Genomic DNA, 23,157 nt, shown 5'->3' on the forward strand with positions numbered 1-23,157 from the left:
GGACCAGAGAAGAGACGAGGATGGACAAACTTCTTCTGAGCATCGTCGTTGTGTCAGGCAAGACTTTCATATGTTGTTATTATTTCCATCTTTAATAATATAATATTGTTTAATAATTTGTCCCTGTGACATTCTTCTTCCTTCATCTGTTTTTACTTTAATGTAAAATGATAATTTGCATTAGTGAGTAAAGTTATTAAGTTATAGGAGAGGAGAGAGTTATTTATTTATTAGTGTGTTATGTAAGTTGTTTACTGTCATAACCAAATAAACCATATATTATATAATAAGTTAAGCTATTAATATTAAATGATATCAATATGCTGCTTGTCAATCCAGGGCTGTGTGCCGTCTCATCACCTGCTGAACGTCTCTACCATGTTGTTTATGACCTGAAGACCATGACTGAAGCACAGCGTCACTGCAGAGACAAATACAAAGACCTGGCCTCCATACGGGACATGGAGGACGTGAACACCCTGAACACAGCGGTGGATTTAAGCCTAATGGTCGACTCTGTGAGTAATATGATATCAGTGACAGGAGGTCTGACAGTTCTACATTCACACAGTGGTGACAAGTATGCAAATGAGCTGTACTGAAGCATGTACTTGTACTTTACTTGAGTATTTAAATTCAATGCTATTTATTAATACATGTCAGAGGGACATTTATGTGACAGATTTATAGATTAAGATTTTACAAACAAAACATGATTTAATGCAACATACTGATAACCTCCACTTCATATTTACAGCATTAATATCTCATCAAACAAATATCATCCATGTAAAGATGTAGAGCAGTAATGTTGTCACTGTTTGAAATGTTAGCACTGTTAGCTGTTAGCACTGTTAGCTGTTAGCACCGTTAGCTGTTAGCATCGTTAGCTGGAGTGATTACAGAAAGTAAAACCTGTTTCAATGTTCATATTAGCTCCTGAATATCGTTTTAAGACGGACTTGAAAAGATTGAAAACCTGTTCTTGAAACGTTTTTGACTGATCGACAGTATCAAGACTGTAATTGGTCAGTAAAAATATCTAAAAGTCTATTTCTTTATATCACAATGAAATATTGCTTTCAGCGAGCCTGGATAGGACTGAAGAGTGACGTGGACAGCTGGAGGTGGTCACTGTCAAACACAAGTTTCTACAAACCCGGAGAGATGGAGTTCAGACGATGGGAGTCTGGACAACCGAACAACTACGTCTCTGAAGAACTCTGTACAGTGATGTATAGAGATGGGAAATGGTACGACTACCCTTGTGAGACTAACATAAAGTCAGTCTGCTTTGATGTCAGAGGTGAGAATATTAAAGCCACTATGAGAAACTCATTTAGTCATTTTGTGTTGATTCTGTTGGTCCCTGTGGACATAAGTGGTAGTGTTTCAGAGCACCAGAGTCCCTTTAGAAAACCTTTTAATGTACTGAAGCAGGATCTGAGAGTCTGCCCCACTCAGTCCTGGTTCTGGTTCCCCCGTGACCCCCTTTCCTGCAGCGAGTCCAGCAATACTTCCTGTTTCTCCAGCAGTTTGATGGGTCTGTCCACGGTGGACCGGTCTCTGCTGGAGGATCTGGGTCTGTCCACGGTGGACCGGTCTCTGCTAGAGGATCTGGCTCTGTCCACGGTGGACCGGTCTCTGCTAGAGGATCTGGGTCTGTCCACGGTGGACTGGTCTCTGCTGGTGGCCCCGATGACATCATTAAGAATAACTCTGTAGAAACAGACCATCTTCTCTCTGAAGGTCTCTGTACTGATGGAGGTCTGATAGAGGACCAGGACTACACTGTTTCATAGTTAAAAGCTGCTCATGGTAACTTGAACTAGTCTTGGGCTTCATGAATGTCATTTAAAGCAGATTCATGTGAGTCCTGCCTTCATGTCACTGAGGGAGCAGCTCATTAAGCCGGTTTGTAAAATGTCTGTTGGAGGGAAAATAGCTCTGATGTGTCTTCATGAATGTGGGACTCAATGGACGCCTGAATGTTCATGTTCACACAGCTCTGTGTTGACTTCACCTTCATGCTGAGATTCACTAAGCAACAATAAAACTGGTATGCATCCATGTTGTCTGTTATGGTGTCTCTTCACAGCACTTCACTCTGGTCTATTTTCAGGACCGAATGAGACATTTGTCCTCATTAACAACTTGATGACGTGGACTGAGGCCCAGAACTACTGCAGAGAACACCACACAGACCTGGCCAGTGTGAGAAACATCACAGAGAACCAGAAGGTCTATAATCTGGTACCCTCAGGAGAATATGTCTGGATCGGCCTTTTCAGAGATGGATGGAAGTGGTCTGACGGAAGTGACTCCTCATTTAGAAACTGGAAAACTAATCCTACAGGTGTCTCTGAGGCTTGTGCGGCAGCAGATTTTAGTGCCAATGGACAATGGGAGGACTTGAACTGTAACGTCATGAAGGCGTTCATTTGCTACAGTGGTAAGCTATCATTCACTCAGTCTTTAAACGTAGATTTAGGTTTACTAAATTTGCAAAAAATACAGAAAAACATCAAAAGTAGAGCAAAATAAAATCCATAAATATCAAGTTCTAGATGATGAAGGAATGCTAACGCTAAGACCATGCTAAGCTAAGCTAAGGTTTTCTTGCACCAGCCATATTCTGATGGAAAATGACCAGACTTTCTCTTTTATCATTCAAAGTGTTACAAATTCAAGGATGCAGATTATTATCAACCAGAAATGTTGTGCCTGATGAAGTTTGTTGGTGTTTTAGATGTTGTGACTGATGAAGTTTGTTGGTGTTTTAGATGTTGTGCCTGATGAAGTTTGTTGGTGTTTTAGATGTTGTGACTGATGAAGTTTGTTGGTGTTTTAGATGTTGTGACTGATGAAGTTTGTTGGTGTTTTAGATGTTGTGACTAATGACGTTTGTTGGTGTTTTAGATGTTGTGACTGATGAAGTTTGTTGGTGTTTTAGATGTTGTGACTGATGAAGTTTGTTGGTGTTTTAGATGTTGTGACTGATGAAGTTTGTTGGTGTTTTAGATGTTGTGACTGATGAAGTTTGTTGGTGTTTTAGATGTTGTGACTGATGAAGTTTGTTGGTGTTTTAGATGTTCTGACTGATGAAGTTTGTTGGTGTTTTAGATGTTGTGACTGATGAAGTTTGTTGGTGTTTTAGATGTTGTGACTGATGAAGTTTGTTGGTGTTTTAGATGTTGTGACTGATGAAGTTTGTTGGTGTTTTAGATGTTGTGCCTGATGAAGTTTGTTGGTGTTTTAGATGTTCTGACTGATGAAGTTTGTTGGTGTTTTAGATGTTGTGACTGATGACGTTTGTTGGTGTTTTAGATGTTGTGACTGATGAAGTTTGTTGGTGTTTTAGATGTGCCTGTTTCAAAGCAAGTGATAAAAGTGAGGTTGCAGAAAAGCAGCTCGTCTCTGGATCTGAATGACCCTGTGGTGATGGAGGACCTCTTGAAGAAGGTACATCTTTCTAACATTAACAGAACAACCAGGTGATACGTGTGATTTAGTGGACTTCTAAGAACAATGTGAATGTGCTCTGTGCAGCGCAAACGTGTAGACGTCACTATTGAAGGTAGACTTGTGTCCAAAAGACATGCAGACAACAAAGCTGTTCTAGTGGGAACCAGAGTTCTTCTGAACCAGAGCTTCCACATGAGGACAGTGTGAGAAAGGATGCAGGATGTAAATGAACAACAGCGTTTAGTGAAGACTTCTCTGTCAGCGACATTCAGGGAAGTCAATGTGTTTGTATCTCAGCTCAAACAGAGGCTGAAGGACCAGGGGCTGAATGACGACATCAAACTGAGCTGGAAGAAGCAGTCGGATGGAAAAGTCTTCCACAAGGAAGAGAAGAAGACAAAGAAGAAGGAGACGTGTGCAAAAAAAGATGAGCTTTAATGTTGTTTGAATCCACTCTGGTCAGAGGCTTCCTTTATCCTCCTCCTCCTCCTCCTCCTCATCCTCCTCCTCCTCCTCCTCCTCCTCCTCCTCTTCCTCCTCTCAATCAATGGTAGAAAGTACCAAAGTACCTAAGTACTGACGCTTTGCTGTGAAGTAACGTATTCACATTTCATGCTACTTTAGACTTTTACTCCTCTACATTGATCTGTCAGCTATAGTTTCTACACTCTTAGAAATAAAGGTTCCAAACAGGTTCTTCCTGAAGGGCTGAGGTTCTACCCAGAACCATTTGCTTCTGAAGAACCTTTTCCTTCTTCAAGGATCTTTGAAAGTACAGGTGTTAAAAGAAGCCAGAAATGTGGGTTGTGCTGCACCACGTCAGCCCCGGTTCTTTATAAACCTCTTGAGGAACCCATAGTGAGTTCTAGATGGAACCCTTGGGATACGAAAGGGTTCCTGGTAGAAATACGTAGGTTGGATCTTGTTTGTACCCTTAGAAGGTGGAAATGTTCTGCATAGAACCTCCAGAGAAGATTTTGACTAAAACCGTTACACCATATGAGGGTTCTCTGTGGAACCTTTGGGTTGAAACTTTCACATATGGTTCTGGGTAAAACTCTTTATGCTTTGTTCTAGCTAGAACCCTCTGAAAGGGTTCCAGGTGGAACCCTTAGGAAAGGTTCCACCTGGAAACGAGCCCAAGAACCCTACAGGGTTCCTACGGGTTCAACCTGGATCTCTTAGGAAAGGTTCTCCTATGGGGAGGAGCCCAAGAACCCTACAGGGTTCTAGTCATCACGTTTATTTCTAAGAGTGTAGTTTCTTTGCACATTAAGATAAGTCATATAAAATGTGTGATGAGCTTATTAAATATGAGGCATTGTTTTGTTAAACCTCAACCTGCTACAGCGTTAAAATGCTACTTACATGTTAGTCAGTAATAATGATCCAATAACATTGTGTTTATGAGCTTATAGCTTTCTATCAGAGTTCATTCTGCATCATGACCAGTGCTTCTCTTGAGAACTTCTTTCTGTAGTTCTAAAATGTAGGACTTTTTGTTTGTAATGTTGTGTGTTTTCATTGTGATCATGCTTCTCTTGCTTCAATAAAACATTAGAATCAGCTTACTGTTCCACCACAGTTCTTCATGTACTTCAGGTCAAAATAGAGTCCGATGACTGTAACAGACATAAAGTGTCGGGTCAAAAACAAGCCTCAAGAACAGCTTCAATGCTGCTTCCTGTTTTGATTCCACTGAAAACATGATTCTATGTTCAAGCAGCACACTGAGTGAAGTCTTTACTACTGAACTGACTTTCCACCTTAACTAAAATGAACTGAGCAACATTTCTCTGGTCTCTGCTCGTCATTGTTTTGTTCATCGACAACAAGAACGCACAAGTTAATTTCTAGAGTAAAAGCAGGTCTACGTAGAGCAGAGATCAGGGTTCACGTCCATCTCTCTCTCTCTCTCTCTCTCTCTCTCTCTCTCAATTCAATTCAATTCAATTCAATTCAATAGCTTTATTGGCATGAACGTTTAGAAACAGTATTGCCAAAGCATCAACAAAATTCAACACAATAACATGAATACACAATAACATTAATATAACATCTAGATTATTAATTACATACATACAGTGTGTGTGTGTGTGTGTGTGTGTGTGTGTGTGTGTGTGTGTGTCACTCACTGTCCCTCATGTTGTGACGTGAGGACATATTGGGCAGCTAGATACTTCCTATCTCCTTCTCCTAGGAGTATTTTTAATTTTGAGTTGTTATTACATGTTTTAAAATCTGAAATTACAGAGTTGAATTTGTTAAAGTAAAAGTTCTTAATTTGATTGAACGCTTCACATTTTAGGAGGAAGTGCATCTCTGTCTCGGTCTCACCTGTCCCACAGTGACCACATGTTCTGTTCTCCTTTGGTGTCCATGTCTTCTTGTGCCTTCCTCTTTCTATTTCCAGTGTGTGGTCACTGAGCCTGTACCTGGTGAGGATCTGTCTCTGCTGTCTCTCTCTGACAGTAGAGACATATTCTGACTATTCAGATAACATTCTAGTCTACTTTGTCTTTTGGTTTCTTCCTTCCAGTGCTCCAGATAGGTTTCTTTACATCGTGTTATAATGTGTTTCACTCTGATTGGTGTTTGGAGAGCGGTGTTGTTGTGAGACTCTCTCTCTCTGACTCTGTCTCTCACTCTCTCTCTCTCTGTCTGTCTCTCTCTCTCTCTGTCTGTCTCTCTCTCTCTCTCTCTGTCTTTCTCTGTCTGTCTCTCTCTCTCTCTCTCTGTCTTTCTCTGTCTGTCTCTCTCTCTCTGTCTGTCTCTCTCTCTCTCTCTGTCTCTCTCTCTCTCTCTCTGTCTGTCTCTCACTCTCTCTGTCTCTCTCTCTCTCTCTCTCTCTCTCTCTGTCTTTCTCTGTCTGTCTCTCTCTCTCTCTCTCTCTCTCTCTCTCTCTCTCTCTCTCTCTCTCTCTCTCTCTCTCTCTCTCTCTCTCTGTCTCGCTCTCTCTCTATCGCCCCCTATCGTCGGTTGTGGTGAACTACACTCCCTTATATGGTTTATTTCCCTCCTCTTCCAGCCGGCGGATAGCTTCATAAATCCGGATCCAGTCCGCTGTGTTTTGAGCCCTCACTACCGGACAGCCCCGGAGGTCCTCTACCGGACCGAACGTTACGGTTACCCGCCGACATGCTCTGACAGGAGCCCGACAGACGGTCTGCTTCAAAGAGCTTCACGGTGAGTTCTCCGATTAATCGGAACAGACTGTAAACAAACGTGTTAGCTCGTCTGCTAACGTTACACCGCTGTGTGTTGAGCTAACAGTGTTAGCATTCGTCCACACAGCACTTTATTTAAGTGTGTGTGTGTGTGTGTGTGTGTGTGTGTGTGTGTGTGTATATAAAGTTATTGATTTTATAACCAGATCAAACTGATCAGCTCGTGAACTCACACTTCTTCTCTTCACTTGTTTTATCTGAAGCCAGGAGAGAATCAGCTTTGTGAGTTCAACTGTTGTTGTCAGAAAATAAAGAACAACAAAGCTGGAACAAAGTAAAACTGCTATTTACAGATATCAATAAACCTGTATATATATATATATATATATATATATATATATATATATATATATATATATATATATATATATATATATATATATATATATACACACACACAGATATCAATAAAGTTATATTTAAAAATATATCCATATATGTTCTTGTGTGTATGATGATATTTCTAAGTACGGTGGATGGAAAGTTAAGCATCTGGAGGAAAGAGAGAAAACGTGATTTGACCGTTGACAAGCTCTTATTTATTAAAACTTATTTTGGAAGTTTTTAAGCAGTTTGAAAAAAAGGTGAAAGAGATGATCTGTAGTTTCACTCTTTGATCAAATACTCATGAAACATCCAATCAGCTGGTTTATTTGTGCAGTGGTCCACAATATCAAAAGCCTTTAAGTTTATTCATGGAATGAAACACAGGAGGACACCTGTTCACTCTTCTTCACCCTCCTGTGGTCCACACCTGTTCACTCTTCTTCACCCTCCTGTGGTCCACACCTGTTCACTCTTCTTCACCCTCCTGTGGTCCACACCTGTTCACTCTTCTTCACCCTCCTGTGGTCCACACCTGTTCACTCTTCTTCACCCACCTGTGGTCCACACCTGTTCACTCTTCTTCACCCTCCTGTGGTCCACACCTGTTCACTCTTCTTCACCCTCCTGTGGTCCACACCTGTTCACTCTTCTTCACCCACCTGTGGTCCACACCTGTTCACTCTTCTTCACCCACCTGTGGTCCACACCTGTTCACTCTTCTTCACCCTCCTGTGGTCCACACCTGTTCACTCTTCTTCACCCTCCTGTGGTCCACACCTGTTCACTCTTCTTCACCCTCCTGTGGTCCACACCTGTTCACTCTTCTTCACCCTCCTGTGGTCCACACCTGTTCACTCTTCTTCACCCTCCTGTGGTCCACACCTGTTCACTCTTCTTCACCCTCCTGTGGTCCACACCTGTTCACTCTTCTTCACCCACCTGTGGTCCACACCTGTTCACTCTTCTTCACCCTCCTGTGGTCCACACCTGTTCACTCTTCTTCACCCTCCTGTGGTCCACACCTGTTCACTCTTCTTCACCCTCCTGTGGTCCACACCTGTTCACTCTTCTTCACCCTCCTGTGGTCCACACCTGTTCACTCTTCTTCACCCTCCTGTGGTCCACACCTGTTCACTCTTCTTCACCCACCTGTGGTCCACACCTGTTCACTCTTCTTCACCCTCCTGTGGTCCACACCTGTTCACTCTTCTTCACCCTCCTGTGGTCCACACCTGTTCACTCTTCTTCACCCTGTGACACCTGCTGTGCTGTATCTCTGGTGGAGGCTCCGCAGGCCTGAAGCCGTGCGTCGGGTTTTCCTGGCCGACTTGGCGAGCCGCTGCATTATTAATGTGCGACATGATTTCCATTCAGAGAGGCCACCGGCTCTGTAACTGGAGCCAACCCGGCCTGCTGCCGCCGCTGACATGTGACATGTGACATGTGACCGAGTAGTTTTTAAAGTGACCTCAATGTCCCCCTGATCTCCACTGTCCACATTCAGTCCAGGAGTGGAAAGGTATGAAAGACATCGCTCCATGGTGTCATCTTTAAATATACCGTCTTTAGTCCTCATTTCTTCCAAAACGTTATAAACAAACGGTACTTTTCTCTGACACTTCTTTGTGTACGAGCGCTGTGAGTGTCTTCCAGTAGAGACTGTCTGAGGATGTGATGATTATTGAGCCTACAAGTTTAAATTTGTTCCCCTGTTGTCTCTTCAGGCCCCCCGGCGGCGTCATGGCGTCCCGGCTGCTCGACCGTCTGAAGCGCTCGTTGTTTAAAGACGGTCAGGGGGCGGGACCTGAGCAGGAAGCCCCGTGTGGACAGGAAGAGGAGGGGTTTAAAGAGGACGGCTGGGAGGCGGAGCTGGAAGAGGAGGAGGAGTGTGTGACCGATCGGCTGGGGGGGACGCTGTGCTTCGACGGCGGAGGAGGAGGAGGTGAAGGAGGTGAGGACGAGGGCGACGGGTCGGGGCTGGACAGCGACTCCGACTTCCTGGGCGAGTCGATGGAGGAGGGGCTTAGTAGCACAGGTGAGCTGCTCTTCTGCTCATTTAACACGTGCAGCACTTTTTAAAGTGAGGTTTACTCGTAAGAGTACAGGTAGGATTTATGAGGAGGTTCAGACCTGCTCTGCTCCATTTCGTTCAAAAACCAAAACCATGGATGAAAGAAAGATTTGCAATGAAGTTAGATGCCAAAAACGTTTTTGGCCCCAATCACATCGTGAGCCATCCGCTAGAGGCCCGTCAGTTAGAGGCCCGTCAGTTAGAGGCCCGTCAGTTAGAGGCCCGTTAGTTAGAGGCCCGTCAGTTAGAGGCCCGTCAGTTAGAGGCCCGTCAGTTAGAGGCCCGTCAGTTAGAGGCCCGTCTGGCTGGAGGCCCGTCTGGCTGGAGGCCCGTCCGTTAGAGGCCCGTCCGTTAGAGGCCCGTCTGGCTAGAGGCCCGTCCGTTAGAGGCCCGTCCGTTAGAGGCCCGTCTGTTAGAGGCCCGTCTGTTAGAGGCCCGTCCGTTAGAGGCCCGTCCGTTAGAGGCCCGTCTGGCTGGAGGCCCGTCCGTTAGAGGCTCGTCCGCTAGAGGCCCGTCCGCTAGAGGCCCATTTGGCTGGAGGCCCGTCTGTTAGAGGCCCGTCTGTTAGAGGCCCGTTCAGCTGGAGGCCCGTCTGGCTGGAGGCCCGTCCGCTAGAGGCCCGTCCGCTAGAGGCCCGTCCGCTAGAGGCCCGTCTGTTAGAGGCCCGTCCGCTAGAGGCCCGTCTGTTAGAGGCCCGTCTGTTAGAGGCCCGTTCAGCTGGAGGCCTGTCTGGCTGGAGGCCCGTCCGCTAGAGGCCCGTCCGCTAGAGGCCCGTCCGCTAGAGGCCCGTCTGTTAGAGGCCCGTCTGTTAGAGGCCCGTCCGCTAGAGGCCCGTTAGTTAGAGGCCCGTCCGCTAGAGGCCCGTCTGTTAGAGGCCCGTCTGTTAGAGGCCCGTCTGTTAGCGGCCCGTCCGCTAGGGGCCCGTTCGGCTGGAGGCCCGTCCGTTAGAGGCCCGTCCGCTAGAGGCCCGTCCGTTAGAGGCCCGTTAGTTAGAGGCCCGTTCGGCTGGAGGCCCGTCCGTTAGAGGCCCGTCTGGCTGGAGGCCCGTTCAGCTGGAGGCCCGTCTGTTAGAGGCCCGTCTGGCTGGAGGCCCGTTCAGCTGGAGGCCCGTCTGTTAGAAGCCCGTCTGTTAGAGGCCCGTCCGTTGGTGGCCCGTCTGTTAGAGGCCCGTCTGTTAGAGGCCCGTTCAGCTGGAGGCCCGTCTGTTAGAAGCCCGTCTGTTAGAGGCCCGTCTGGCTGGAGGCCCGTTCAGCTGGAGGCCCGTCTGTTAGAAGCCCGTCTGTTAGAGGCCCGTCTGTTAGAGGCCCGTCTGTTAGAGGCCCGTTCAGCTGGAGGCCCGTCTGTTAGAGGCCCGTTCAGCTGGAGGCCCGTCTGTTAGAAGCCCGTCTGTTAGAGGCCCGTCCGTTGGAGGCCCGTCTGTTAGAGGCCCGTTCAGCTGGAGGCCCGTCTGTTAGAAGCCCGTCTGTTAGAGGCCCGTCCGTTGGAGGCCCGTCTGTTAGAAGCCCGTCTGTTAGAGGCCCGTCCGTTGGAGGCCCGTCTGTTAGAAGCCCGTCTGTTAGAGGCCCGTCCGTTGGAGGCCCGTCTGTTAGAGGCCCGTTCAGCTGGAGGCCCGTCTGTTAGAGGCCCGTCTGTTAGAGGCCCGTTCAGCTGGAGGCCCGTTTGTTAGAGGCCCGTTCAGCTGGAGGCCCGTCTGTTAGAAGCCCGTCTGTTAGAGGCCCGTCTGTTAGAGGCCCGTTCAGCTGGAGGCCCGTCTGTTAGAAGCCCGTCTGTTAGAGGCCCGTCTGTTAGAGGCCCGTCTGTTAGAGGCCCGTTCAGCTGGAGGCCCGTCTGTTAGAGGCTCGTCTGGCTGGAGGCCCGTTCTCTGAAAGTGTGTCGCTAGAAATGCGCTCGCTCTAGGATTTTATTCGTACTGAAAAGAAACTGGTTGATATCAGATCACATATGTGAGCCACTCGTTTGTATCAGTTCTTACATGAGCGTCAATGTACACTTTATTCTTTCATGCAATATTGTAATTAATCTTAAACGAAAAAAAACGTTCTTATAGAATCCTGTGTTGACTTTTTGGGGAAAGCGTGTCATTAATTACTCGCCAAGAAATACATGTGTGTCGTACATTAGAGTCACAGTAGATTAATGTCACTGGTCACCTGACCCCTCGTCTCACCTGTAGACACCAGTCCTGTGGGCGTGTCCCCGGTGGGCCCCCCCGCGTCCTTCCTGCTGACTCGGCAGCTTCAGGAGAGCTGGAGGACCCTGCGTGGACTCGGTGGAGGAAGCCCCACCTCGACCGGGAGGCAGCTGACGGACGACTTGCTGTTCGAGGTGACGGACGCCAGCGTGGTGACGGACGCCTCCTCTAAATACGTGGTGAGTTCAAAGAGCCGGGGGGGGGGGGGGGGGGGGGGCGTCACGGAGTCTACATTATGAACCCCGAAACCCGCCGACGGGATTTAAAAGCATGTTTTCTTCAAACAGTCGCCAAAACTAAACTGTTCATCACAGAAAGAAGCTGTAAAAACTGTCATCGTCATCACATTGTCATCTTTACGACGGTCCTTGAACACATCTCATGTGACAAACGCTTCCGTCAAAAAAAAGGCTCAAGACGACAAAAGAGCATCGCTGTGACCTGATTAAAGAGGTCTTGAATGCAACACTTCAGCAAACGTCTCTCAATCTGCACAAACCGATGTTTCCACAGACTCTGTGTTTACGTCATGAGGCTCCAACAGTCAATGTTTGTCCTCATGTTGTATTGTTAATGTTCAGATGTCGGCCATTTTATCTGACCACGGAATTGTTTCTGTTGCTGCCGTTTACATTCCTCATGATGAACATTTTGTAGCATTGTAAGTATGGAATTCATACGCAGCCGAAGACTCCAGACTGATGAACTCAAATAGAAAATCCAAATGACCCGGCATGAGTCGGCACTTTAAAGAGCAGACACTTCCTCAATAATCAGAAAGCCTCTCGTCTGCGTCCAGCTGTACACCATCCACGTCATCCAGTCCGGCGGCAGCGACAAGACTCCGGCCGTCATCACCCGCCGATACTCCGACTTCCAGCGGCTCCACGCCACGCTGCGCCATAACCACCGAGACCAGATGGAGCGCGTCTGCTTCCCGCGTGAGTATTGAAGTCCTGTCATCTTATCTTAAAACTGATTCAACTGCTAAACCCGCTTCCTGTTTGTGCAGGAAAGAAGCTGCGCAGGAACTTCACGGCGGAGACGATCGCCAAGCGGAGCCGAGCGTTCGAGCAGTACCTGTCTCACCTGTGTTCCCTGTCGGCCCTGCGGGGGGCGCCGTGCGTCCGGCAGTTCTTCTACCTGACCGACCTGCAGACCGGACAGCTGCTCATCAGGTAACACTGACACGCCGTGGTACAGTAGTAAAGCCCGCCTCCAGCTTGATTTGATTGGCCGCCTCGGTCATTGATGACATTGATGAGCTGGTGCAGGAAAGTTGAGAATCAGAGGAGGAACAAAAACGGTTTTGCAAGCGACCAGGCGGCAACTTTTGGTTCTGAAGAGTGAAGTCAGAGCTTCACGTGTTAAAGCTGCATTCTCTCTAGTGTCCATCAGGGGGCGACTCCTCTGGTTGTATAGAAGTCTAGTCTAAAATGACTTTACTTCTCTCTTGATTTATTCCCTCAGTAAACATTGTAAACATGAGTTTATGGTCTCAATCTCTAGTTTACAGTCTTCTTCAATACAGCATGATGTTCATTTAGTACATTATGGTCCATTTAGAGTCAAACAGACCATAAAGAGGGGATGCTTTAGGCAGAACATGTCTTTCTTGAGTATTATGAGGCATGTTTTATAGTGTTATTGAAGCATCATGAAGTGGACTCAGAGTTGAGTTTGTGTCGTTTCGTTGAGGGTGGGACGTTTCCAGGAGGCTTTGGGTCCGCTGCTCAACGCCAAGAGACTACAACACAAACTGGGCTGGGCGACTTACTATGACAATCGGGCTCAGGCTCCGCCCCCGGCCTCCTCCCATTGGTTCTTCACCTTGGTGGGTCTGTCGAGCTGTTTCCAGGAAGTGGACCAGCTGGAGGAAGCCCGGGACCACTGTGACGACGCCCTCCGCGTCCTGACCCCTGAGGCAGAGGACGGGCCCCTCCCGCTCCCGGATAAGCCCCACCCACTGACCGAAAAGCAGGAAGTGCCGCCGCAGCACGTCGACAGGCCACACCCCCTCCTGTTGCCGCTGTTGCGGGCGGTGGTCCGGCTGTCGTGGCAGACGGGACGGGACAAGCGGCAGTGGGAGGAGCTTCTGCAGCAGCTGGAGGAGCAGGGGGTGGGGCTAGTGGACAATCAGCCAACCATTAAAGAGTTCCTGGTCAAACACGACCTGCAGGAGTGCGAGGGGGAGGGATAGAACAACCACACACGCACACGCACGCACACACACACACACACACACTGCAGAGTACAATCACTACGCTACAACATTAGTGCTGCGGCCACTGTGCAGAAAAAATATGAGATTCAGAGAATTAAGTTGCAATATTTTGAAAGAAAGCCGTAATATGGTGAGAAACACAAAGGTCTCAGTATCTCAGGAATTAAGTCCTAAAAAAATATTTCTTTTGCAACATTATGAGAAATATTTACGGAAGCCCTGAGAGGAAAAACATTCAAAACTAAAGGTTTTATTGGGTGTTTGTTGTTGTAATACTAATTTTTGGCCACAAGAGGCTGAAGTTCACCACCACCTCATGTTCTAAATAGAACTGGAAGCTTCATGTTTTCTTCCAGATGAGTGTTAAATCCTCGATGCTCTCTAAACAGTGTGTGTGTGTGTGTGTGTGTGTGTGTGTGTGTGTGTGTGTGTGTGTGTGTGTGTGTGTGTGTGTGTGCGCTAGCAGGTTATGTAACATTAAAACTCACCTGGAGTTCTATTTAGAACATGAGGTAGTGGTGCGCTTCAGCCTCTTGTGGCCAAAAATTAGTATTACAACAACAAAGACTTTTATTGTCATGAACACTTTTTAATTCTTTTTTTTAAGATTATTTTTTGTTTACATTACACAGATTTTTTTTTTTCTCAGTTCTTCTATACATAAGTCAAAATTGTGAGCAAAAAGATTAAATTATGACAACAAAAAGTTATATATATTAATTTACATTATATATATATTATAATGCTAAAGTATTATTTTGAAAAAAAATAGTTGTAATGTTATTAGAAGTCATAACATTACCAGAAAGAGCATAACGTTTAGCTTTTTAAAAAAGTAATATTTAAAAAATCAATTTTAGAATAATTTTGTGAACAAAGTCACAATATTTTGACTGTTTCTCTTGATATTAATTACAGCTTCTTTTCTTTAAATATTTCCACTTTATTTTCTCTGATTCTTCTATTATTATTATTATTATTATAATTATTATTATTATTGTTGTTATTATGTGTTCTTTAGAGTGCTAATACTCCACTCGTCCATGTATCCAATCATACTTTTAAAGCCTTGAACCAGTTCAGTGACGCTCTGACTTCACAGTAATCCTAAAAATAATAACTCTGGAGTCGTATTCAATCTACATTATTACTTTTAACGGTTCATAACAACTACAATTCATAAAGGGACGACATAACTTTGAACAATTTAACTCTTAAAAACAATATTAAATCAAACTAAAGTTATTCACAAAGCTTCTTGGCACTTAATACAAATATAGAGGCTTTAACATATATTATAATGAGGCTTTAATATATATATATATATATATATATATATATATATATGAGGCTGTAGAGAGCTGCAGGAATGCTTCTTTTATTTTATGAATGTGTTTTTGTTCAGATGTCTGAAATAATGTGTTTAACACTAGCCGAAGAGATTTGAACGTTTAGTTCTCTGATTTCTAGAATGGGTCAGTAAACGCCCCTCTGGTGACTTGAGAAGTCTCTTACCACCGTGTTGCCAAGATTCCCGTTGTTTTATTGTGGCGGGACCCAGTGATGCTAACTTCCTGTTAAAGCTGCAAACATACGTCGTCCCTGCAGCTCTCTCTAAGAAACAGAAGAAGAAGAAGAAGAAGAAGAAGAAGAGGCAGCTTTAGTGTTTCCTGTCTCTCACTCTTCTTCGCGGCCTCTGGGGGTTTCACTAGACCTCCTGGTTCCAGTGGAACGATGTGAAAACACTTCCATGTTTGTTTGAGTCCTGGAGACGCTAATAACGGATTCACTAGTGAGACAAAGAATGGAGCTACATCTGGAGGGTTGTCATCACTCTTCTGCACTTTATCGAACTGTCCTCTGATGTTTCTGGACGCTTTACTGGATACGTCACTCGCATGTATTCAGGTTTGAGGGACGTTTTAATGCACTTTTCTTGAGTCGTAAATCAGCATCGTGGATGTTTGTCACAAAGTGGAAGTGGACAGTTTAAATGGAGGCTTCGCCTGTTCAAGAGGCATTACATCATGGATCGCATTGGGCTGCTTTTATACCGATGAATGTGTGTTTTATATGTGGCTCTGTGTTAGACGACCGGATGAGGGAAACGGATTTACATCAGCAGGAAAGAAATGTCAAAACGTTGACTAAAAAGGGACGAAGCGCATTAACATTAAGGATATTCCTGTAGTTTGGACACAGTTTTGGGGGAAACTACAAATATCTGAGTAGTTATATTTTAAGTGTGTTTTCATTTCAATGTTTTTACTCTGACTCGATGTTTACATGGTCACAGCGTTTTAAAAACGGCAGTTTGTGTTTTTGTCATATTTGGAAAGAACAAGCTGATTATTTCACAATTAAGAAGCAAAGTTTCTCTAAATGGATTTCAATAAGACAAAAAGCTTTTGTTTTTTCCACGTCACCCGTTCAGATTTTATGTTTTTTTTTTAATTCTATTTTCTTTTTGAGAGTTGTATTTTTTTTGTGTTTCCACTTTGAACCAAACTGAATTTAAACTCCAGTTTACAACAAACGGTTTCTCTCTTCAGTGGAAATACTTTTACAACGTGGATTCAGCAGAAACTGCTTCACGGAGCGAAATACAAGTATATTTTATGGAATAAAATTTGTTACAAATTCCAGATTTCTCTGTCGTCATTCCTTCATGTTTGACCGTCGGGGGGGGGGGGGGGGGGGGGGCTGAAAACACCTGAAACTGAGGAGTAATGTGATAAAATGTCTGACATAACTTTGTCTTATCAGGAGATAAAAAGTATACTTATACTAGTTAAAGCAGTGCTTCTCAAACTGTTTTGGTCAGACCCCCGTTCAAAACTAGAAGCTCTGTGATTGGTCCCCGTCATAATCTGAGGGGGGGGGGTCGAAACGTTCCACTTTTTACTTAAGTGTCAAAGTCATTTTTTTATTAATTTCAAATTGGATTAAAGTTTGGTTTCATGCATCTTTGCCCGATAACGTTTTCATCTGTTGAGCATTTTAAATTCTACATTAAACATAAAATCAGTGTTGAGTGTTTTCAGCTAAAATGACAATAACGGTATTATACCGTTTTTAATTTCCCAGAAACAAAAGCATGTTTTACATTATTGTAACGTTATCAGTGAAAAAAATATTTTAATATCAGTCGAGGCATTTTTTTACATTACTGGGTTTTATTAAATTCTCAGGAAATGATTACATCATTAGTTTTTATTGCACTATTTATAAAACTGGGCCTTTCAGAAAACACTGCAGTGTTTTGGCACATTTATTATCTGTGACTTTAAACATAGTTAAAAAACATTAAAGTTGCATCAGCGTGACTGTTTGATGAAAACACGTCGCTGAGCGTCAATGTTCAGAACCGAAGAAACTGATTTCTCTCAGATGCCGTCTTCTTTACTGTAATTCCACGGTGCCGCCAGCAGATGTCGCCCTGCTGCAATGTATGCAATATGATCTTATTTTTTACCATTTCATTTCTGATTTCTTTCCAGGTTTTATTTTTCCGGATTTTATTTTTACCAGATGTTATTTTGCAGATTTCCCTTTTCATATATTTTGTTCTCCGGATTTTTTTTCCCAGATTTTTTTTTCCGATTGTAGTTTTCCAGGTTTTATTTTTTTCAGTTTTTATTTTTTCCAGATTTTTTTTATTTTTATATTGTGCTTTTCCTTCCTGATTTGTTTTTGTTTTTGTTTGTGCTTTCCAGACTTTTTTCCCGGATTGTTTTTCTTCTAGATTTTTCTACTTCCTGATTTGTTTCCTGATTTATTATTTCTCTCTCAGCTGCCGTCTTCTTTGTTGTAGTTCCTCAGTCTCACCAGCAGAGGTCGCCGTGCTGCAGCAGCTCGCATTGGAGCGATGACGCAGTGTCAGATGTCAGTGGAGTGTTGAACTACAGCTGACGGTAGATCACCTACATTACATCACTGCACCGGTTGAAGCCACCACCACATCCAACAACAGATCTCAGGTCAGTCCGGCTGCTCGTCTCTGCACAGCTGACTGGTGTTCGCTGTAAATAAATAAGTCCCATCATCATCATCCTCCACAAAACATCACCATGGTGACAAGGCCAAGAGCTGAGAGATCAGCTGACGTAGAGACACCAGTTGCCATAGCAACGGTCACGGAGGGAAAAGTGTCGACGTTCACGATGAGTTTGTGACAAAAATGCAAGAAACCCAACAAGATGCAGATGAAAGCTTTAAGACCTTTTCACTTCTAATCTACAGGGTTCCTCCTCTAGAACCCCGAACACTGTGTCTAGTGTTGCATTCAGCAGGTCAGGAATGATATTTAATAGACATTTAGACTCATTCATTTTAATAACAGGCTGTTAACAATAAATTGTTGATTCAAGTGTTCCAGTAACCAAATATGTATACGAATTAACAAAAACTTTTAAAATCAAATGAATGAATGTTTGTCTTTTTTATCTATATATGTATTCATATATATATATATATATATATATATATGTATGTGTGTGTGTGTGTGTGTGTGTGTGTGTATATATATATATGTATATTATTTTTATTTAATTATATTTATTTATATTTATATATATATATATATATATATATATATATATATATATATATATATATATATATATATATATATATATATATATATATATATATATATATATATATATATATATAAATAGCAGCTGGTGGAGCTAGTTCTCCCGTCTGGTGCCATTAAATCTCTGCAGAAGAAGAATGAAAAAGATCCCCCAGTTAAATGTCAAATGATGGAAGGTCCATGTTGAGAACATGACGGCAACATGACATTTGTGTTCGCTTCACACGTTAATGTGAGGAAGGCTTCATCCTCCTCATCCTCCTCACACGTCTCATGTTTTCATCTCTTCACATCATTTAAGTCTCTTTCATACTTCTTATACAAACATTTCCACTCTTGGCATCATGGGAGTTTTTGATTCCCCCAAAAGCTGCATTAGTGGATGTTTTCAGACCCAGCTGTCCTCTGACTCACAGCTGAGATGATGACAACTCGTGATTTAATTTAACAGTTTATGTATTTAGTATTCAAATGTGTTTGTTTGTATTCTGTATATTTAGTTTGATCCAGAGAGAAGTGACTTCACAAATCAAAGAACTCTCATTTAACACATTGTTATTGTTCATGATTAAGAGGTTTGACCTGTGGTTTGGTGCCAAATAAAGACATTTAATATGTGCGCTCTTAGTCAATACATTCTAGTTTATTGTGTAATCTAGAACGTCTTAAGATATAGGAATTGTTCTAGTTTGTCAAATTCAATAAACATTCACTGTCCATATATTTATACTATATAAATATTAACGACCACGTCCGACTTCCACTTTATTTCAACAAATCAGATTATAAATGTTTTTTTAGAAGCATCTCTTCCGTTCCAAATTCTTTTTCAAAATAAAAGCTCAGTCTGTGAAAAAAAAAGATACAAGCACTTATGACACTTTAGGCAATCACTGAAACGCTCGTCCTGTGCTAATCGGGAGTTAGCATGCTTTAGGTTGAGACTGCGATAGTAAAAGCGTGCTGATGCTAACAGCTGATCGCACACAAACGTCTACGCACACTAGCGTCGCAGGATGCCGGTGAGAAAGCAGAAGTAATCTACTGAAGGCAAAGTATATAATATATAAGGATAAAGAATGTAAAAAACTAATATGATTATAAAATATACCTTTACGTCATACAGTGATAGTTCTTCTAGATTGTCCACAAACCAAAGTTACACAATAATCTTTGGCTAAACACTACTAACAAGTTAGTATCAAACTTCATGTTGTCTCTCTTGCATGACCACACACACACACACACACACACACACACACACACACACACACACACACACACACACACAGAGTTTAGAAAAAGAAACCCTTAAATATATTCATTTGACGAGTCCAACTTCATGACACGAAAACTGTCTTCAGGATTTTCATTTCCTCTGAACCTCCACAGAATATGAAAATAAATGGACATTTTCTCATCTTTAACAAAATTGCATTGAACAGTTTCATTGTTTAACACATTATTACATCGAAACATTTAACCCTGATTAGCAAGTCACAGATTAATCCGACCACCCATATTGGTTCGTATGTGACGAGACGACGCGGACGTTGACGTTCCGTCTCCAGTGTAATCGCACTACAACAGTAACGACGGACCTCTCGGGTGAGTTAACAGAATCTGATGTGATGTTTTGGAAAAGAGAAACTACCTGAATTTGATTAAAAGTGATTAAAAGATAAAGTTCCATCGTTTGGTTGGATTTGCTGCTGATGTCTCATTTTGTAACTAACCACTAAACAAAGTGATCTGTGCCGAGTATCGTTCACGTTCCGTGTACTCACTATTCACAAATGTATAGAAATACATTAAAGGAATAGTTCAACATTTTGTGTCATTTTTGTTTTTTTTCCTCAGACCACTTGAATTACAATATTCTGAAAGATTATTATAGATTTTTGTGTCTAATGATGCCCCAAAATAAACTGCCTACCCCAGCTTTAAATAAGAAGCTACAGCCAGCAGGTGGTTAGCTTAGCTTAGCTTAGCATGAAGCTCTATCTAAAGGTAAGTAATATCGGCCCACCAGCTCCTCTAAAGCTCAATAATTAACACGATATATATGGTTAGTTAAAGTTTTACCCGATGGACGATTTTGATCTGCTCTAGCCAAGCTAGCTTTCAGTTATGCTAAGCTAACCGTCTCTTGGGTGGAGCTTCAGATAGACCCCTTTTCTGTTAGTAAACATGATGACGTGTTTTTGATGGCGAAGCGTCGGTGGAGGCAGAATTTTTTTCTACATTTTAGTTAAGGTTGGCTAGCAAGAGAGGACAGCTAGCTAACTTGCTATCTTGTCCTTCTACAAAGCTGGCTAGTTAGCTCACTAGCTAGTCTCCGAAGAAGACAGAAGGACCGTTCGACCCAGCAGTCACCAACCTGCTGTTGGGCTGATTTTCTGTAACCAGTGTAGCATTAATTAAGGCATGGTGGAATTAGCAAGCTAGCTAAGTAGCCAACTGTTTCTTTTATCCCACCATGCTTTCAAGCTACACTGGCTGCACAAAATAAGACCCAACATCGGGCCATCTCTTCATCTCACCAATAGTTTATCCTGGAGGAGGTTAGCAGAAGACTGAGCTAAACTATTATCAACAGTATCTCTCCATCTGTGAAACAGCGCCGCGATATTGTAGCTCGCTAGAGCCTTGAATTATGAGTTTATCGTCTTAAAAGTATATGCAGTATCGATTGTGGCACCCAACAACACATCAAGGTGCCATTTTGGAGGTGTAGCTTTAGCCCACAACCCTGAGGTGATTCCTGTTTGTCACGTAATCATGATGTCAATGTTAATAATGAACTATTTAATGTTCAGATAAATTGAAAATTCTCCAACCATTCCTTTTAAGACTCATGAGAAATGCTAAACAGATGTTTAAATCCTCTTCAGATCGCTATAATCACTAAATATAGCAGAACATTTTGAACCAAATAGAAGTCTTTAGAAATAGAAACCCGGTTGCACACAGTGCCGCATGGAGCCCTCTCTATCACGTCTCATTTATTTACACTACAAGTCTGTGTGAGATTGAAATTGTAAACCACCCAGGAGAAAGCGGTGAGCATGGAGACTAAAAAAAGAACAACGTCGTGGGGAAACGGCGTCTTAGAGGATTTAGAGGCTGTTTGATCAGAAAGGTGCCGGCATAACCAGCTTTAACTTCAGAGAGACCTTGGACATGTCATGGCACGGAGACGGAAACAAAGGCAGCAAAACCAGAAAGATGGAGACACTTTTCCCACAAGGCAACACAAACCCATCGTGTGATATCTGAGACCCGGTCGTTGGCAGTCTGGTGTGTGAAGAGTCGGACAGAAACTCAAGCGTTCAGATCGGAGGTTCTTGTCAGACAGTCTTGGTTTTTAACTCGGTTCAGATTCAATCGGTGTCTCCAGAGTTGATGAGATCGCCGCACATTTCTGCTGATTTCAACCTTTTTTTTTTTGTGCTGAGCTTGTTGGTGATTTTTCCTCCTGAGCCCCAGTTTGTAGTTTTGGCCACGTCGTCCTAATAATTCTGAGATCCAGATTCACTTAGAATGTGATGAGCGTCCAATTTAATCGTATTTTTACGTTCATTTTCCTCATCAGCTTTTGTCTGAGAACATCTATTTATATATTTTACATTTTTAACGTTTCATTTAACATGTTGCAATGCAATGTGAAGCGGGCAATACACATTAGTCTTGTCAAACCCAGTGAAGGTTAACACCATCTCTGCACATCTTTTAGCATCTTCTATCTTTTGTATGGTTGATTCCATCAGGCTCTCACCAAACTGCCCATATTAATGTAAATTGCAGCAGCAGTTTCTAGCAAACAAGCTCTTTTACGGTTTGTTGTTTCTCGGATGCTTTTGGTCGTCTCACTTTTTTGGGGGGTTTTCTGTGCTGCGTTCTAAATCACATTCTGTTTCTTTTTTTACTTTTAGTTCATACTCCAGCTGCTCTCACAAAGTAGATCCTGTTGTATGCAGACATCTTTCGATTGGGAGATACTACTTCCCCTAAAACATTACACCTTGAACTATAACCCTCTGGCTCGTATATCTGATGTGCAAAGGATTGTGGGTCAGAATAGCTAGAAAAGCATGCTGGCTCTGGATGCGGTAGTACATCCTGGTATTTTTGGCATCACGCATTTTACGTACTATGTATAGAGAGGCGAAGTCAAACCCTGTCCGGTGTCTTCCATGGGACCTTATTTCGGACAAAATGTGTACGGTAGTTAGCGGTAGATCCCGTTTGAATTGTGCCATGAATTACACATATGATGTTTGTCAATTTAAAAGATCATTTGTCATCTGCAGTTTGTCTTCGTCTCCGCTCAGTGAACTACGTCTCCGGTCTCACACAGTATACGTCACCAACACGGCCGTTACCTTTCTAGCTATAGCCATGCAAAAATGCAAGTTTCTCGCCATTGATTTCTGTACACATTCCTTTCCGAAATGAGGACCCATAGGGGACGCTGGAAGGGGAGGGACTTCGCCTCTCTATTGAGACATACTACATCTTTTTCTGGAATTCTAAATAACATGTTAGTATGGCACGCACAGCTGGTCTCTCTTGAAAAAGAGATCTAGATCTTAATGAGTCTGCCTCACTACATTAAGTAATTACAGCCAGCTAGCAAGCAAGTTTGCTAGCGAACACCTAAACTTTTGAGCAACTAAACCTTGTTTTCGGAGACTCTTTGTTGAAGGATTGAAAGTAAACACGATGTCTTTATCAATATCTGACATTAACTCCTGTGGCAAGAGAAAAACCGCCAAGACTGTGAAGGTTCACAACCGTCTCTTTGTGCAAACGCTTCCTGTGACAAGACCCTAGATTCATTACCATAGTTATTGAGTTGTGTTGTTAAGTGGGCTTTTTGACTGAGTGTATCCTTGACACACTAAACACAAACTCGTCCTCCTCATTTGGTCGCGTACGTTTACATTTTTCACTACGCAGACCTTTTCATGAACCTGGGCCTGAAGTGTTGGATCAATCAGCAGTAACCAACAGTTGGGACTGTGTGTGTCAGAGCCCCCCCCCCCCCCCACA

General features: G+C 43.3%; 2 protein-coding genes across 2 annotated transcripts; both read left to right on the forward strand.

The window, feature by feature from the left end:
* On the forward strand, positions 1-4,882 carry LOC137888699 (putative C-type lectin domain family 20 member A). Its single transcript, XM_068732135.1, has 6 exons — positions 1-57; positions 340-518; positions 1,087-1,306; positions 2,123-2,452; positions 3,362-3,462; positions 3,763-4,882. Exons 1-6 carry the CDS (start codon positions 21-23, stop codon positions 3,901-3,903), a joined length of 1,008 nt encoding a protein of 335 aa, XP_068588236.1. The 5' UTR covers positions 1-20; the 3' UTR covers positions 3,904-4,882.
* A 1,627-nt stretch (positions 4,883-6,509) lies between these two features.
* On the forward strand, positions 6,510-14,184 carry snx21 (sorting nexin family member 21). The gene is made up of 6 exons (XM_068732138.1): positions 6,510-6,651; positions 8,744-9,054; positions 11,264-11,460; positions 12,081-12,222; positions 12,294-12,459; positions 12,980-14,184. Exons 2-6 carry the CDS (start codon positions 8,760-8,762, stop codon positions 13,479-13,481), a joined length of 1,302 nt encoding a protein of 433 aa, XP_068588239.1. The 5' UTR covers positions 6,510-6,651; positions 8,744-8,759; the 3' UTR covers positions 13,482-14,184.
* The last annotated feature ends 8,973 nt before the right edge of the window (positions 14,185-23,157 follow it).

The sequence above is a fragment of the Cebidichthys violaceus genome, unplaced genomic scaffold (assembly GCF_023349555.1).
Source record: "Cebidichthys violaceus isolate CVI_PGR_0920_01 unplaced genomic scaffold, fCebVio1.0.p SCAF_57, whole genome shotgun sequence".
NCBI classification, from domain to species: Eukaryota; Metazoa; Chordata; class Actinopteri; order Perciformes; family Stichaeidae; genus Cebidichthys; species Cebidichthys violaceus.

Coding starts and splice junctions, on each gene's coding strand:
- LOC137888699 (XM_068732135.1), top strand. CDS start 21: ATGGACAAACTTCTTCTGAGCATCGTCGTTGTGTCAG. Junction 519..1,086: donor TAAGCCTAATGGTCGACTCT/GTGAGTAATATG, acceptor TATTGCTTTCAG/CGAGCCTGGATAGGACTGAA. Junction 1,307..2,122: donor AGTCTGCTTTGATGTCAGAG/GTGAGAATATTA, acceptor GTCTATTTTCAG/GACCGAATGAGACATTTGTC.
- snx21 (XM_068732138.1), top strand. CDS start 8,760: ATGGCGTCCCGGCTGCTCGACCGTCTGAAGCGCTCGTTGTTTAAAGAC. Junction 12,223..12,293: donor GGAGCGCGTCTGCTTCCCGC/GTGAGTATTGAA, acceptor CTGTTTGTGCAG/GAAAGAAGCTGCGCAGGAAC. Junction 12,460..12,979: donor ACCGGACAGCTGCTCATCAG/GTAACACTGACA, acceptor CGTTTCGTTGAG/GGTGGGACGTTTCCAGGAGG.